The sequence below is a fragment of the Phalaenopsis equestris genome, unplaced genomic scaffold, assembly GCF_001263595.1.
Source record: "Phalaenopsis equestris unplaced genomic scaffold, ASM126359v1 Scaffold000002, whole genome shotgun sequence".
Taxonomy (NCBI): Eukaryota; Viridiplantae; Streptophyta; class Magnoliopsida; order Asparagales; family Orchidaceae; genus Phalaenopsis; species Phalaenopsis equestris.
Genome location: NW_018164444.1, coordinates 29,971,207 through 29,987,641, shown reverse-complemented (window position 1 = coordinate 29,987,641; position 16,435 = coordinate 29,971,207). Strand labels below are relative to the sequence as shown.

At 34.1% G+C, this 16,435-nt stretch overlaps 2 protein-coding genes across 4 annotated transcripts in view; one reads left to right on the top strand and one right to left on the bottom strand.

Annotated features, from left to right (window-relative positions):
• The window catches only part of LOC110039375 (probable dolichyl pyrophosphate Man9GlcNAc2 alpha-1,3-glucosyltransferase), an 11,993-nt gene extending 6,075 nt beyond the window's left edge, over positions 1-5,918 (top strand). The window contains exons 4-7 of one of the 3 annotated variants that reach the window (XM_020744413.1): positions 4,584-4,745; positions 4,987-5,239; positions 5,356-5,581; positions 5,773-5,918. In XM_020744413.1, coding sequence (XP_020600072.1) covers positions 4,584-4,745; positions 4,987-5,239; positions 5,356-5,581; positions 5,773-5,851 — 720 coding nt within the window. In that variant the 3' untranslated portion in view covers positions 5,852-5,918. Of the gene's footprint in view, positions 1-4,583; positions 4,746-4,986; positions 5,240-5,355 lie in introns of all 3 variants that reach the window. The other 2 variants (XM_020744412.1, XM_020744411.1) reach the window with 2 other exon arrangements.
• Positions 5,919-6,796: 878 nt separating this feature from the next.
• LOC110039220 (probable leucine-rich repeat receptor-like protein kinase At5g49770) overlaps positions 6,797-16,435 on the bottom strand; it is an 18,853-nt gene continuing 9,214 nt past the window's right edge. Inside the window, 15 exon segments of the mRNA XM_020744250.1 lie at positions 6,797-8,018; positions 8,907-9,142; positions 9,508-9,727; positions 9,796-9,935; positions 10,738-10,969; positions 10,971-11,409; positions 11,752-11,907; positions 12,346-12,420; positions 12,741-12,809; positions 12,899-12,970; positions 13,273-13,344; positions 13,413-13,487; positions 13,786-13,947; positions 14,453-14,551; positions 14,631-14,705. Of these exon segments, the coding sequence (XP_020599909.1) occupies positions 7,515-8,018; positions 8,907-9,142; positions 9,508-9,727; positions 9,796-9,935; positions 10,738-10,969; positions 10,971-11,409; positions 11,752-11,907; positions 12,346-12,420; positions 12,741-12,809; positions 12,899-12,970; positions 13,273-13,344; positions 13,413-13,487; positions 13,786-13,947; positions 14,453-14,551; positions 14,631-14,705 (2,626 nt within the window). The 3' untranslated portion in view covers positions 6,797-7,514.

Sequence of the window (16,435 nt, the reverse complement as noted above, 5' to 3'; positions counted from 1 at the left end):
GCTGAACCGAATTGGGTGGGGGTTGTGGGGTTGAAATCTGATATTGGACAACATATTTGAGTGTTTTGGGTGTTGTTTGGACTCAAAATAGTGGTTGATGGCAAAACAACGAGAGAGATCCACTACCAGTTCCTAAACAAGATACTAACACATCACTTGTAAAAGAAATAACATCTTTAGACACAATAACAATCGCTAGAAGTCTCCAAAAAAAAAAAAACACACATATAAACAAACCCCCCTAAAAATATCCTAATTAGAAACTAGAGAATGGATAAGAACCAGAAAAGTAAGAAGCAGAGAAAGGAAACTTGCTTAAAACAATTGAAAAGGAAATAAAAGTAAAATAAAAAAGGCAATCGGGAACTGGGATCCCGTGATTTCTAAATTAATCATAATCCCGCCTTTTTCATGACACCGATAAAATGGGCTTGACGTTTGTATCAATCTCCGCAGGAAGTAGAAGTTTCTTCTTTTACTCTTGAATAACTTTGGTCCCACTATTTTCTGTTATTTCCCATGAAACATCTGCATCGATTTTTAAATTAGTAGTTCAACACTATTGTTCGGTCATCTGCTCGTGGGAATGTTGCTGAACCGAATTAAAATTTAGTACCGAGCTTATTCAATAGCTCTTTCCAAAAATAGCTCAAAGTTTTTTCATCTCTATATGAAGTGACGTCATGCTGTGTCACTCATAGCGAACTCATCACATTCTGGGATAGTCAATGTTAGGCCTGTTGTTGCTTCTCTTAAGACCTATAAAAAGATAGTTTGTGGCATCACATTTTAAAACACCTCATACTCCTTCCAAGTCAAGAGTACAATTAGTTTCTCATCTTTGTGAAAGAGTATGTGTTTTTGTAGTCATCATGATGTGTGCAGTGATCATACTACCAAGGACCATTTAATAGAATGCGACTGACATCCACAGGTATTACATCGCACCACACTTGCTCCCTGAACTTATCTCCAATTGAAATATCCATGAGAAATCTCTTGTCAGTGTTGATCTTACTCACCTTCTTCAACCTAGTCAACAATTATGGTTGAACATGCTTCTGAGTTGTGAGGCTCAATTTATACACCATCTTTATAGATGCCACATTTTCATAATTTTCTCCATCTATAATGAGGCTACACGCATTTCCCTGCACGGTATAGCATGTATGAAATATGTTATGGTGGAGCCATTGTTTCTCTCTCATTGACTCAATTTGAAGGACTCATCAGATCACGAGCATCTCTCTCTCGTTTGCTGGATGATGATACTCTTTTACACCTTAACCTTCTCTAGTGTCTCACGTGTCTTTCTCTATATTTTACACTGCTTTCTACTTTGTGAAAGAGGTCACCCTCCTGTTTCAACAATCAGATGTGATCTGCCCAAAATTGTAACACTTAAAGCACTTCTTGATTGGGACAAATTTGCTGGATGATGATACTCTTTTACACCTTCACCTTCTCTAGTGTCTCATGTGTCTTCCTCTATATTTCACACTGCTTTCTACTTTGTGAAAGAGATCACCCTCTTGTTTCAACAATCAGATGTGATCTGCCCAAAATTATAACACTTAAAGCACTTCTTGATTGGGACAAATTTGGAAGTGCTTATTGTCTCTACTCTTTCTCTACTCTGGATTGGTTTCTCCTCAAGCAAAGTCGGCTTGGGCGCTCCACTTGGAGTACTCTTACTGCATGATCCGATGACTGTATTTTGTTTTAAGTATGGTGTAAACCTAATTTTGTTGTCTTGTCTCTCCTTCTTGAGGGCTAGAATTTGAACCTTCATTAATGTCCAATAAGATTGTAATTGTATCACAGTGTCAATGGATGATCACAATCCCCCCCTATATATCAACTTATGGTATTTTCCCCAAGGTCCACAAGCTCACCCATTAACATAAGCTGCTCATACTTGGTCATGTAATCCTCTACTGAGAAATTTTACTGTTGTAAATGATGAAATATCAACAACACGTCTTGTTTATAGTGTGTTGTTAGGTGCTTGTGTTGCATCTCCCTTTTCATCTGGACCAAGTTGTGATTTTATTTTTTTTCTCACTGTGTAAGTACTTAAAATTTTGCTACCACAAGGAAACATTCATCCTTAATAGTAGCTCGCTTGACTCTTCAGTCAGGTGGAACATCTTCATAATTGAAGATTTGTTCGATTATCTGGAGTCACTCGATGAACTCGTTCGGACTCTAAATCAATACCACCGTCAAAATCCGACAAGTCAATCTTCACTCTAAAATTCTTGCTTCTCTGATATTCTATGCCGAATCATCAACATATTATTTTTTCATCCCTGGAAACTACATGGTTGAAGGAATTCACTTTCTAATCTTGATCTGACAAGTCACCGTTATCGTTATGAGTTATCTCACTGAATCGTCTCCTCTCAAAGGCAACAAGACTTTATTACAGTTAAAGAATTTTTCGTTGCATATCTTCCATGATGAGTTCTTGAACACCCCATTGGGGGTTTTTCTTTGAAGGCATGATGTTTTGTTCTTCCAATGAAAGTTTTGACGGAAAAGAAAATTGTGGTTTACGGTTAACGTTATAGTTAGTACTAGGGCTAGGCGGATGAAATGAGATTTTTTTTTTTTTGGTGGCGGTGTCAAGTTGGGTTGTATGAATTTTTTGTTTAGGTGTTTGAAAGATAAATTCATTAAAATTTAAGATTTGCCGGGCTCTCGTATTTTAGATAATATCATTCTAGGGTTCCTAGAAGGTGTGAGAGAACACAATTTTTAGAGAAGTTGTAGGATGGGTGATGGAAGAGGTAGGGTGGATAGCGGCTGAATTTATGGCATGGATGACGGTGAGACAGCGAACAATAATGGGGAACAACAATTTTTCTGCTGTAAAACGGCAGTAGCAGCGAGCCTGGACGGCTGTCCAACCGAAGACATTGGGTAGACGGTGTTTGGAAGATGATAGGGGGTGAAATCTGTTGTTGGACGATAGATCTGAGCGGTTCGGCTACTGTTCGGCCTGAAAACAATAGGTCAACAGCGAAACGGTTGAGCAAGATTCAAAAATATCACTTGCAAAAGGAAGATTATACAAGGAGAACATAAAATAAAGAATAACAACTCTAAACATAATAACAAGCCAAAAGTCTCCAAAACAGCAAAAAAAAATGCATATAAATAATTCCCCTAGAAAATGGCCTAATTAGAAATTAGAGAAATAAGAAAGAACCAGAAAAGAAAGAAGCAAATGAATGAAACGTGCTGAAAATAAAGGGAAGGAAATAAAAATAAATAGAAAAAGGCAATTGGGCGTTGGACTGCCGTGATTCTGGAACTAATTTCGATCTCGCGTATTCCTCAACTCTGTAGAAATGTGTGTGATGTCCGTGTTTGCAGCTTAAGCGTTGGACTTTCTTGCACCAATAAATGCATGTGTAGACCCTTTGACTTGTGTTGGCTGATGTGCGAACAACTTCTTGCATCTAGAATCAAGGCTTCTTCCAAACGGACTGGCTGGACAACAAACCGCAGCATTGAACTTCCAATTTTGCAATTGAGAATTGGTCGAATGCATCGGCAGCAACAAAAAAAAAAACCTAAAGGTCTTTGGTAAACCATTCTTGGTGAGGTCGCTAACCCCAATATAGTTGCCAATTTTGAAATAATGTGTTTTGCTACTGTTTTGGACTTCTTGCAGCCAGAAGTTGGGGAAACAGCCACAGGAAATGCAGAATAAAGATTCAAGAATACTATGGAGGAGAGAGAGTTTGGTAGATCGATTTTGGAGAAATCCCTGACCTCGCTACGATCCCCTCCCCTTCTCACCTCTCTAAACTTGGGGATCCACCCCAAAACAGGGAATCCTCCCTTACACAGGAAAACGTGAAATAAACTTCTCCAAAAGAATTTCTATTCTCACCAAAGAATGCCCTTTTTATAGGTATACTATCCCAAACTCTTACACCCTTTAATTATCAAATTACTCTTAAGAAGGAAAATAAATGAAAAGATGTTCTCTAACAATTAATTCATTATGAAAAGACCCCTCCTGACACTGTCACACATAAGTATACAAATAATAGAAAATGGCTTAATAAAATCTTGCCATAAAATAGAGACGGATAATAGTTCTTATATTACATGGGATATTAATTGAGGATTCTTAAATATAAAATGGACCTGCATGAAGTCACTGATTGGTTCGGTTCAATCTGATTAACTCATGAGACTAATTTCTTCCAATCAGCCAGGTTGACTCGATGTTGAACTGAGATATTTTTTGGGTATACATTCACTACTAAATTTTCAATCAATTTATGCAGCGTAAGGCACGATTATATGTTTGCACTAGACTATTATGCACAGCAGAACACAATTTTAAATTTTATCTTAGGTTGCCTCGTTTGGTCATGTTTATGGTGTGGAACTTCATATATAAGGTGAAAACAGCTCATCTATAAACCATTGTTCGATTGAAGAGTCAAGAATTATGTTTAATCAAATAGTTTAGTCATAATAAGCATTTGTCCTTCATTATTTTCCTGGTACTTATATTTATTTAACTAATTGGATTGTTGCATATGTACACTGGCTTACAGATGAGCATGTACTATGCCCCTGCATTTTTCAGTTATCTTCTAGGGAAATGTTTGAAGCGGAAGAATTGGGTCCTTGAAGTTGGGAAGCTGGGCATTGTGGTTATTGGAACATTTTTGATCATCTGGTGGCCTTATCTTTATTCCATGGAAGCAGCAAAAGAGGTACTACCAAAAGTGAATATAGAGGTTTCCTGATGTTCCTCCTTTGATGTGAATCCTCTTATTGTTTCATATTCCTGATAAACTGATATGCAAGAGATTGATTTAGGCATATTATTTGATTTCAATATATTTTGTTAGACATGATTTCTTTCGAGTAAATTTGAATTCGTGTGCAGAGTGTACCCTGCTTATTTTTTCCTTTTGAAAAGCTTAATATTACTTTCTTCATGATGTGATATAGGTTCTTTATAGATTAGCTCCATTTGAGAGAGGCATATACGAGGACTATGTTGCAAATTTTTGGTGCAGCACATCAGTCATTATAAAATGGAAGAAATTGTTTTCCATAGGCGCCTTGAAGTTTCTTTGCCTCTGCACTACAGTTTCAGTTTGTTGGCCTTCTTGCTACTGGCAAATAAAAGCACCAAGTGACCTTGGTTTTCTTTATGGCCTTCTAAATAGTTCATTTGCCTTTTATCTATTCTCTTACCAAGGTTTGTATGACTTCCTGTTGCCTTTCTTATTTTCTAAATTACTTTGAAATTTGCTTCATGTGTTTATTCTTGTTCATAACTTTAATACTTTCTCATTTACATCTTGATCTTGTCAGTTCATGAGAAATCAATTTTGATGCCGCTTCTATCTGCAAGTCTTTTAGCACAACGAGACCCATTTCTTTTCGGGCAGTTAGTACACTGTAGCCTTCTTTCAATGTTTCCTCTTCTACTGCGGGATAATTTGATCCTGCAATATACAGTTCTTCTTGCACTTTTCGGACTTATTTTCTTCAGTCAGAATGGAAAGCATACATGGGATAAAATTTCTTTTAGGAGGAGGTTGTTACTAGTCTTACCTGTATTATTATCATTTCTGCTGCATTTGATTTATTTAACATTAAGGCCTCCTAAGAAGTATCCTTTTCTCTTTGAGGCCTTGATTATGTTTTTTTGCTTTTTTCAGTTTATTTGTTTTACTGTTTGGGTAAATATTCAACAATGTTCTTTCTTAGATATTTTTCATTGGGCAGAAACAAAGAAAAAGGATATGTAATCCAGTTTCAAGCCATGCTCATGGGGCATTATCTTTGTTTCAGTCCCCTTTTTTAAGTAACAAAAAGGGTTTGTGTAACCCCATTTGCTCATCAATAAATGTATTGGCAAGTTTCCTTTGTTATTTAATGCATGTTTAGATGAAATTTCTTAAATTTTTCTTATGAAAATTACAATATGTTACATTTGATTAATGATCACTTCAATGTTAACATCTCATAAGGATTATAGAAGACTATCAGACTCAATCAGTGCTCTACTCCTAAGGTGGATTGATGTTCTTCAGCGAAGTTCCTAATCTGCCTATGTCCAGCATATAACATCACATCATGACATGTATATTTTACATGATCTGGATGGTTTTTACTCGTCAAACAAATATCTCAAGGTGCAGCTGTGCTAATAACCCTGTTTTGTTCCGTTTCATGAGATTAAGTTTTCACATTCTCACTTAGAAAAAGCCAAAAAACTTTAGATAAACAGCATTTTCCATTATGACGGATGAGCTTTTTCACCGGTGAATAACACGGGTGTTGTTGACTGAAGCTACCAAACCTGGTTTTTATTTTTTGTTTTTAGTCCGGTCCCATACATGAAGCTTTTCAACCACTTGGATTTCAATGGAACTAGTGCACTCAATGAATTTCTCGATCCCCGTTCATATAAGACTCATGTATATAATTTTATTTAAGTAATTGAAAAACTTAAACAAAAATTAAATCCTCAACATTTAAATAAATAAGTTGAATATTTACCAGCTCATTTATTCATTTTTATGAATATGCTCATTTGTTGTTCTTCATGAAGAGCTCAATAAAGTATTTATTTAATGATGATTCATTTTATGCCCTTGGATTAAATTTTTTTAAAATACTAGAAACTTTAAAAATCAATAGTTTGTGACTCGAATTTTGTTTGGGTTTGGAGATTAATTTTTTTTTAAATACTAGAAACTTTAAAAATTGTGTCAATAGTTTGTGACTCGAATTTTGTTTGGGTTTGGATTGAGAAGTTCATGGTGCAACTAAAATTATGGGAAAATATTTGGGCGGATTTCTGATGGTAGTGGAGCCCAATATTGATTTGTTAAGTGGTGGTGGCAGCCTTTGCGATATGGACCTTTATGTATTTTTTTAAGGTGAATTTTATTAGGATTTTTTGTACATTTCCATGTATAAATAGTTCTACTAGGGTTATATATGGAAGAAAGTCAACCGTCAAACCTAAGTGCTCCACTTTGTAATCTTCTTTATGAGTAGTGAATTTTCTTTTTCTGTGTTTGTAATTGTTCCCATCTTGAGTTTTTCATGCAAATTTGTGTTTCTCTTTGCTTTTTTTACTACTCATCACATTAATTTTGTAATGATATACATATGCACCAATATTTGATTGCAATATTGTTAGAAATTGTTTTAAACTCTTACAACACCGTCAAAATCACCATTGATTTTTTTGCAAAGTGTATAACAACAAAATCATCATTTATTAAAACATGATATCAACAAACAATCAAATGAGCTCTTAAAGAAGTTGATATCCCATACAAGTTAGCTTGCTTTTGTGATAGCCCAATGTACGTAAATCTCCTATCTGTTCATTCTAACTTTCTTTTTCTAATGAATATACTTTGATATCTAAAATTCAAATATGCAAATTTGCCCAAGGAGCCTTCTCCATGCGCTACAAAACAATCATAGGCTGTTGTAAATCAAATGAGCTCTTATTTTGGTTCAAGCTTCATAGGTAAAGTGTAACTGCCACTGTATGCAAAAGAACTACCACTTATTTCCTTGTGTGACAAATTTTCATCATACAGAATCACAGAGCCAGCCATTGCTGCTGCAAGTTCTGCATCATTTGTTGAAGTTGATCTCAAAACTGATTCAAATCCTTCCTTCTTTAGTATCATCTCAATCTCCTTCACGACATCGCTCATCGCCGGTCGATCAGCTGCTGATTCCTCCACACACTTTAAGGCTAACTCCACAATCCTTCTGAAACCTACAATATATGTTGCTTGTCTAATAACAGGATCCACTAATTCCTTCAGGCCATAATATACGTCATTCTTATTCAGTTTTGACTTCACTATAGAAACGATATACTTTCCATTTTGTATGGGTGGATTTCCTGTTATTAGTTCCAATATTAGCACTCCAAAACTGTAAACATCACTTTTATCTGTGAGGATATGCGTCATGTAATACTCTGGATCAAGATAGCCCTGAAAACAGTAAAAAGCATTGTTATTAGAATCGAATTGATGATGATGTAATGGTTTTCTTAGCATAGGTCTACTTGAATGGGGCCACTTGGTTCAACCGCCAGCTACTTTAATAGACTGATCGAGAAAGCACAAATAAGGCTTCATGTTAACGTCTCAATTGTTTTTAGACTCATTTATGATTAATTTATACCATCAATAACTCAATGGTCAATCATGGTTGAATGTTGTTCATAATTATATCATCTACCGTATATCATAAGACCCAACAACTATTATATGTGCAGCATGTAGTTTGAGGGAGTGATGCCTGGCTTCAACTCTAAAATGTTAGTTTTAGGTTGACATGAATTTACTCAAATTTGAATTTAGATTCCAGTAGGGCTGGCTCATTAAATATGAGTTGATCATGAGCTGATTCAAAATCAATTAAAGTTGGCTCAAAATTATTAACACGCAACTCACATGAAATTATATGTAATCAAATTCAAATTTGAGTCAAATTGAAATTACTTTTGAATTAAATCACACAACAAATATGATTATGTTTTATGTTTCACTTCCTATTTATTTTTAGATAGAATATATATATATATATACAATCAGCCATCTTAAACTCGAAATCTGTACGAAAGCTACTTGAAACATTTTTTGAGTAAAAAATATGACAAGTGACCAAACTCGAAATAACTTGAGGTGATTATGAATAAAGTCAAAATTCAAATAAGTATCAAGCGAGATTTGAATTTTGACTATTTTAACGCCCCCTTTTCTCCATCATTCCCACTAGGCTCTCAATTGCAAATTATTGATGTACAAATTAACATAGGAGCACGTAAGGGTTTGGGCTTTTTTAAGTGTATTTGGTTGAGCTAAATATATACTTACCAAAGTACCCTTCACATTAGTGGAGACCTGGCCTACTTCACTATTTGATACCAATTTTGAAAGTCCAAAATCTGCAACCTTAGCATTTAAATTTTCATCCAGAAGGATATTAGTTGATTTGATGTCTCTATGAATTATGGGAGGATTTGCAAGGTCATGGAGATAAGCTATTCCTCTTGCCGAGTCGAGAGCAATTCTAAGTCTCCTGATCCAGTCCAGTTGAATGCCACTCTCCCCTGCAGTTTATTAATTGAAGAGAGTAGACGTGTTGGCATAGAAAGAGATGGGGAAATTCATGTACATACCACACTATTCTTATGTATTTACATATCTAACACCCAAGTCTGATATATACATTTATACATCATGGTGTCATAAACCTATGAATGAAATGTGTCTTTCACTTCTATAAACCTTTGATAATGTGGTGGTATTTTTGATGCGATGTTAATGATTTTAGTGGTATTCATGTTATAATATGAAAGTTTACTAGTTAAATATGTAAATACATAAGAATTATGTGGTATATATGTAAATGCTCCAAAGAGATAAGGTAAGTTCATAGAAAATATCATTTCCGTTGTGTAGTTTAAGATAATACCTGATAAACTTTCTCTAAGTGTTTTTTTAGGAACATATTCATATACCAACATTCTCTCTCCCCTTTGAAAGCAAAATCCTAGAAGTTCTACAAGGTTCTTGTGATGAACCCTAGAAAGCAGTTCAATTTCAGTCTTGAACTCGAGAGCTCCTTGAGTAGATTCAGCCATAGATCTCTTGATTGCTACCATCCTACCATTTGGAAGCATTCCTCTATAGACCTGTAAGGGATAAAGATGTTATAGATAGCGCAGATTGATGAAATCCAATTCATAATTTCTACAATTACCTTTCCATATCCTCCTAATCCAATCACATTTACTTCTGGAAAGTTATTTGTGCACCTCTTGAGTTCTTCGAAGGAATAAGATTTGGCCCCATTTACTTGAGGAGCTTCACCATCGTTTTTAAAACTAGCTTCCCAGGATGCTAAAAATGGAGAATAGTTGAAAGGTTGTTTTATTGAAGAGGAAAAGGAAATGAAAATGGTAAAGTATTGACTTGAAATTAATTTTCACCTGCTTGCTTTGTTGAGCCGAAATCAAATGGAAAAGTAATTTCACATTTTCCTTTGGTTTGAAATTATAACCAATAATTTGAAGAATGAGCACAATCTAATGTTGTTTACACTTTAGTTTTATTTTAGCTTTTCAATGGGTCTCAATGTATTCAATTTTTTTATGAATTAAATCCAAATTAAATACTTGAGTTGTAATTGGATTCAGGTGATTTGGTTTTTAATACAGTTTTGATTTTGTTGGTTTTTACTTTTTTTTTATCTTATCTGTTGATACCACATAGATTTATACGAGACATACCCTAATGAGTCATAATTTGTTCGCATTTTTGTACAATTTGATAAAATTTAACCTCAAGTTTGAATGCGACTTTGGGCCCAGTTGCACCGGTCCATTTGGCTACTTGAAGTTAGAAAGCACATTTTAAAAATTGAGGAAAATGCTAGATTTCAGCATTTGGTTGATTAAAATTACAAATCTACATAGGTTTTAAACTCACAAACTCCATTGAAATCCTCTAAAATATATTTGTTTCTATACTGAAAATGAATAAAAGTAAAATCAGAACATATGTTCTATCCATAACCGACAAAACTAGCTCTTCATCAAATTTGGTTAAGAAAATAAATTAAGTACATGATGAGGGGCAAATAGCTTCATCAAAAACGAAATTTACTTGTAGAAAATTGTTTCTAAACAGCAGAACAACCTACCGAAAGGGTTGTTCAATTCAATGACCTTCTTGGCTCTTTTCTTTTGCTTTATGGCATAGAAACTAAGACCTGAAAACCCTAGAAGAAGAAGAGCAGAGAGAACCGCCAATCCTATTATGAAACTTAAATTCAAACCTGATGATTCTGCAAAAGATTGCACACCCAGGGATGCTATTAGATAACATTTTAGTATTTGTAAGCTGTATATAAATTGATTATTAACCTGAAAAAGTGTACGGATATGCTTCGAAATCAGAAGGCCCGAAGTTCGGTGAAGCTGAAAAATTGTTGCTGTTGAACTCTAGATATTCAAGAATATCCCTAATACTGAAGTAGGTTCGGATTAGTGGGCAGATAGCTACCTGTACCTCTAGATATGTATCATTGTTGAAGAAGGGATTTTTAAGAGAGATTGATCCCACATAAGAACCATATTTCATCCAGAGTCTCTGTTCTAGTAAGAATGCTGTGTCATTTGTAATATCCTGAAAATATGGGGCTCTAAAGAAGATAATTGCTTCGTATGGATGTGAACAGGTATTATTTGTAGCACATGAACTTCCATTGCAATTTCTAATTCCAGAAGAGTAGGTTGGTAGGGATTGTTGAGGAGGGAGACAATAGTTTGTTTCTAAGAGATGAATATTGCTACACAAAGGATTTCCACTGAGCCTGTAATTTCCAGAAAACAATAAAATTGTTACACTATAATGATCCAAGTAGCATTTGAAATGTGCTCTAAGTGCTCATTTGGTTGCTTGTAAATAGAAAATTGTGTTTTTCAAAATCTTTTTTTGCATATGTCAAACAAAATCATTACATTTAAAAATTTTGCATGTCTTAGCCTAAATCAGTGTTATGTTCACTAAAAAAAATTAATGACAAGGAAGAATGAATTTATTATGTAATAAAGTTATAAAGCAAAAAAAATTATTTTTGTCTTGAGGAACATGTAAATGTTGATTTCTAACTTCATGCAAATAGATGAGAAATGTTGGCTTTTGTAGTTCTTACAGCATTGAATTATTATAGCTCGATCCTAGCACCACTAAAGTAAGAGCATTGTTTTCAAAATTTACAACATGCAATTGGTTGCTAATGTTGCTTCCCATATCTAGAGTTCCATTGAAAGAGTTGTTCTTGAGTATCCTGTAAAAGAAAAAGAAGAATCAGACTGTTTTACACGCGCGCACGCACACACATTGGATGATTTAATTACATACCACTCAATTCTTATATATTTATGTATCTAAATCCTATACTTCCATTTTTACTTTTTACCTCCCAGTCCAAGCTTGGAATGGTGTATTTTACTTTTTTTTTAAAATTAAAATGGTGGTATTTTTTTGATATGAAAGATTTGGGTGGTGTAAATGTAAAAAAGGAAAATTTTAGGTGTTGATATGCAAATTCATAATAATTGGGTGGTATGTATGTAAATGCCGCTATATACTAACACATTCTGCAGCTTAGGTAAACTGAAGAGTTTCTGTGGGACTGGACCATGGAGTCTTCCTGATTGTATAGCCCTGAAGCCCGCAACAATTTTAGAGTCAATTAACAAAGTCTACTAACTAGATTTCAAGTAGAGAATAAACAATGACTTACAAATTGGTAAGATTTTGAAGTTCTGAAATCCATGCTGGAGCTTCTGAAGGTTCAAATGAATTGTTGCTAAGATCCCTGAATGAAAAATAGCCATGCTTCCATATTTTCTTTACGTTCACCAAAATAAATACAACTTTCATATTAACATACATACCACACATTTCTTATGTATTCATATTCTAACACCTAAACTTTCATATTTACATACGTAACACTCTAATCTTTGATATGACGTCAAAAGTACTGCTATTATTAACTTTTTAAAGTAAAGTATAAGTACACATTTTCATGCATAGGTTCATGACTTCAAGATATTATAACTATAAATATGTGTTTGATATCTAAGTGTGGTATGTGTAAATTTCCCAAAAAAAATTGTCATCAGAGCTTCTTACACATTACTAAGAAAATTCATCCCGGTCAGATTTGGCATAGGCCCATCTAATCCATTATTAGCTAAATTCCTGAAAAAATAGCAACAAATGGCTGCTTTAAGCTCTTCATATCAACAGCTTGTGTCAAATGTTACCCTTGCTTCACAATAACCACTTACAGAACAGCTAGTTTTGCAAGATTGTTGATATTGTTAGGAACTATGCCTTCCAGTTGATTTTTGTCAAGACGACTGTATATAAAATTGTTAGCATAAAACTCAAGATATTTTTTATTGATTCAAAGAGGGGTATATACACCCATTACAAGATCAACTAGAAAAAAAAAATAATTAAACTTAGGATATAATTGAAGGGGAACGAAATAAAACTGAATATAATAGAAAAATGAAGGAAATTAAAGAAAATAGCTGAGAATAATCAATATTAAATAGTGACTATTACTAGCCATTAAAATATTCTAATAAAAATATATCAATCTTAAATAAATTACATAGATTTACACTTCTGCTATGTAACATTCATTGCCACTTACATAATCTCAAGTTTTGTTGCAGTTACTATCGAAGCAGGAATTGTCCCAACAAATTGATTTCTATCTAAAATTCTGCACTTAACAGAGCTTAGTAACCGGAAACTTCATCTTTCTATTGAAGAAATTGAGTGTGAGCTTACAGGTGTCTGAGACGCATATCTGAGTGAAAAAGCTGTTCTGGGATGGAACCTGAAAGCCTATTCTTGTTCAGATGACTATTAAGAAGAATACAGAACTCTCATTAGTAAGTTCATGCTTTCCCTTCATTGTATATAGGAAAATTTACATACCTAGCACACAATTATGTATTTACATATCTTAACACCTAAATTTTCTTATTCATATACATAGCACTTTGGTGCTTTAAACTCATGCATGACAAGGCGGTAATTGTGCAATATTTGATATTAAAGGTTTTAGTGCTATGCCGGTAAATATGAAAATTAGATGCGAGATATGTAAATGCATGTGAATTGTGTGCTATGTATACAATGTCAGACTGTAAGAACTCACAAGTGTTGTGCGTTTTTGAGCTGATCTAATCCAGGAGCTGACCCATTTGAGATAGGCAAAGGTCCAGTTAACTGGTTGTCTCCCAGATCCAGTCGGACGAGATTGGAGAGGCTTCCCAATGAAGCTGGTATAGTTCCAATGAACTGGTTCGAGTTAAGACCTCTGTGAACAGGAAATATGGTTGTCAAAAATTGATTTGAGCTTGATTCAAAAAATGTGAGTTAAAGTTGACCCAAAAACTTTTCAGGTTGGGTTCGCGTTGGGATCCTAATTCTTTTTATTTTTTGGGATGGGTTTGGTTTGACCCGTCCACCCTAAATTGACCTGAAATCGACTCAAAAATCAACCTACTAATTTGAAATTGACTTGAAGTAGATCTGCCACTCGAAATTAACCCGAAATCGACTCAAAATTAACCTGATCTTGACCCGAATAGCCTTTATACTTGTGCTTTATGTATTATATTGGTTGGGTTCGAGTGAGTAGATTGAAGATTGGTTGAAGGCTGGTCAAGTTTGGGTTGTATTTTCTTACCCGTTTAATATTCAAATCGGTATTAGGTCAGGTGATTTGAGTATGACCCGAACCTGACCGTGAACCCGATTTGACGCTCCCACTCTTTACTCTTTCCTGTATTGACTACTAAATAGTGATTAAAATCACTTACAAATATATGAGCTTGGTTAGTTTGCCTAATTCTTTGGGGATGGAGCCACTGAAGCTGCAGCGGACCAGTATTCTGTGTAATTTTACAGGAAATGCTGAATGAATTAAGGCCCAAAATCACACTTATATTTGAATTAACATAGACTAACTGAGATAATTAAAGAATATGATTCTCTTACAGGGATTCAAGCTGCATCAAGTTGCCGGTAGCAGGTGTAAGCTGGCCGCCGAGTTCCTTGTTATAGGACAGATCACTGCAGGCATCAAAAGGTAAGCATTCCCCATATTTGAAATATATGTAATTTTACACGAATGAGGTAGAAAAATGCTAGGGCTGTAAATGGGTTGACTCAAGCTCGAGCTACCTTTGATTTGAGCATGAATTTGATTAATTAATTAATTTCGAGCTCGAGGTTAATTCTACAGAGTTCGAGCTTATGAAAGGGATAAAATGATATCAATTTACCTTGGTGTTATTATAAAATAATAAATATAATAAATAATTAGAAAATAAATAATAATAAATTAGTTGATATAAATGTAAATTTTAATTTTTCAAATATTTTTAATAATTTAAAGATAAAATCTTAATTTTTAATATATTTTTAATATATTTTATATTAATTATTTTTTAAAGGAGCCCGCTCATGCTGAAAACGAATTGAGTTGGGATAGCTTGAGATCGTTTTAGTAGCTTTTAGTTCACGAGCTACTTATCGAGCAGAGTACGAGCAGGCTCATGAGTGAGCTTGATTTCGTTACACTCCCTAAGAAAGCCTAAATTTGTAAGCGTCTATATCTGTAGCTCAGTTAGTTTACTAAAAAAATTGTGCAAATTGGCAAATGCAAACTTGCCCAACTTTTTCTTTCAAAAATTCATTGAAAATTGTGTTGCTTCTCTCTTGAACTATAAATTATGCGTCATAGGCGTATTTTGATGTATTAATTACTGTTTTGTTTACAACAAGTCTTTCATTTAATTTTAATGGATTAAGTTCATTTTATATACAAATTTCTAAGTCTTTTTAGGTCTACCTTTGTCTTTAACATAAGTCGAATCTTAAACACCTACTTTCCTAGGCGGATCATTAGATGTTTGATGTTTAATGTAGTTGGAGCTGCACTAACCCTATTAACAGATATATTTGTTTCGCATTCTGTCACTAAATCCACCTAAGCATTCTAATCTCAGCAACACGCAACTTTGCATGTTGGCGCCATATAGCATTGCAAGCCTCACCACTATATTATAAATTCTTTCTTTTAGACTAAGTTGTACTTTTCTATCACACAATAGACTTGACGCATTCTCCACTTCAACCAACTTGATTTTACTAATAACATCCCCATCTATATCACTATCACTTTGAATAATAGACTCGAGATATCTAAAACGTTCACACATTTTAATTATTTGATCGTTTGTAGTTACAACTCTGCTACTAGAGCTACTACTAAAATTACCTTCCATATATTCAGTTTCAATTCTGCTTAAGCAAAGCCCTTTAGACTTCAATGTACACATCTATAATTCAAGTTTATCCCGAACTCTTTCTCTTAGTCTTATCCACAAGAAGGATATCTTTCAATGTGTTTTGTCTATAAGTTCAGAATTAATTAATTCGGAGAGTGCAATATCTTGATGGATGAGAGCAATGCAATAATTGAAAAATGATTGTTAAGTGCTAACGTGCTACGCAAATATAATTTGAAAACATGCACTTATGCGCTAATCCTATACATATATGGACGTCTCACTCATTTGAAGTGGAGAGTTAGACATGCCATTATACTTAGAAGCATTATGTGTGCTATGATGTGCATATATTTTAAGATTAATGTTATTGAAGTTAACCAAAATCATAATTAAAAAAGCAAATATTATTATTGGAAGTTAAACACGCAATTACAATCAACACATTTGAAGGAGAAAAAACAACATGACTCCCGAAAATTGAAATAGAAACAAACATTATAAAAATAC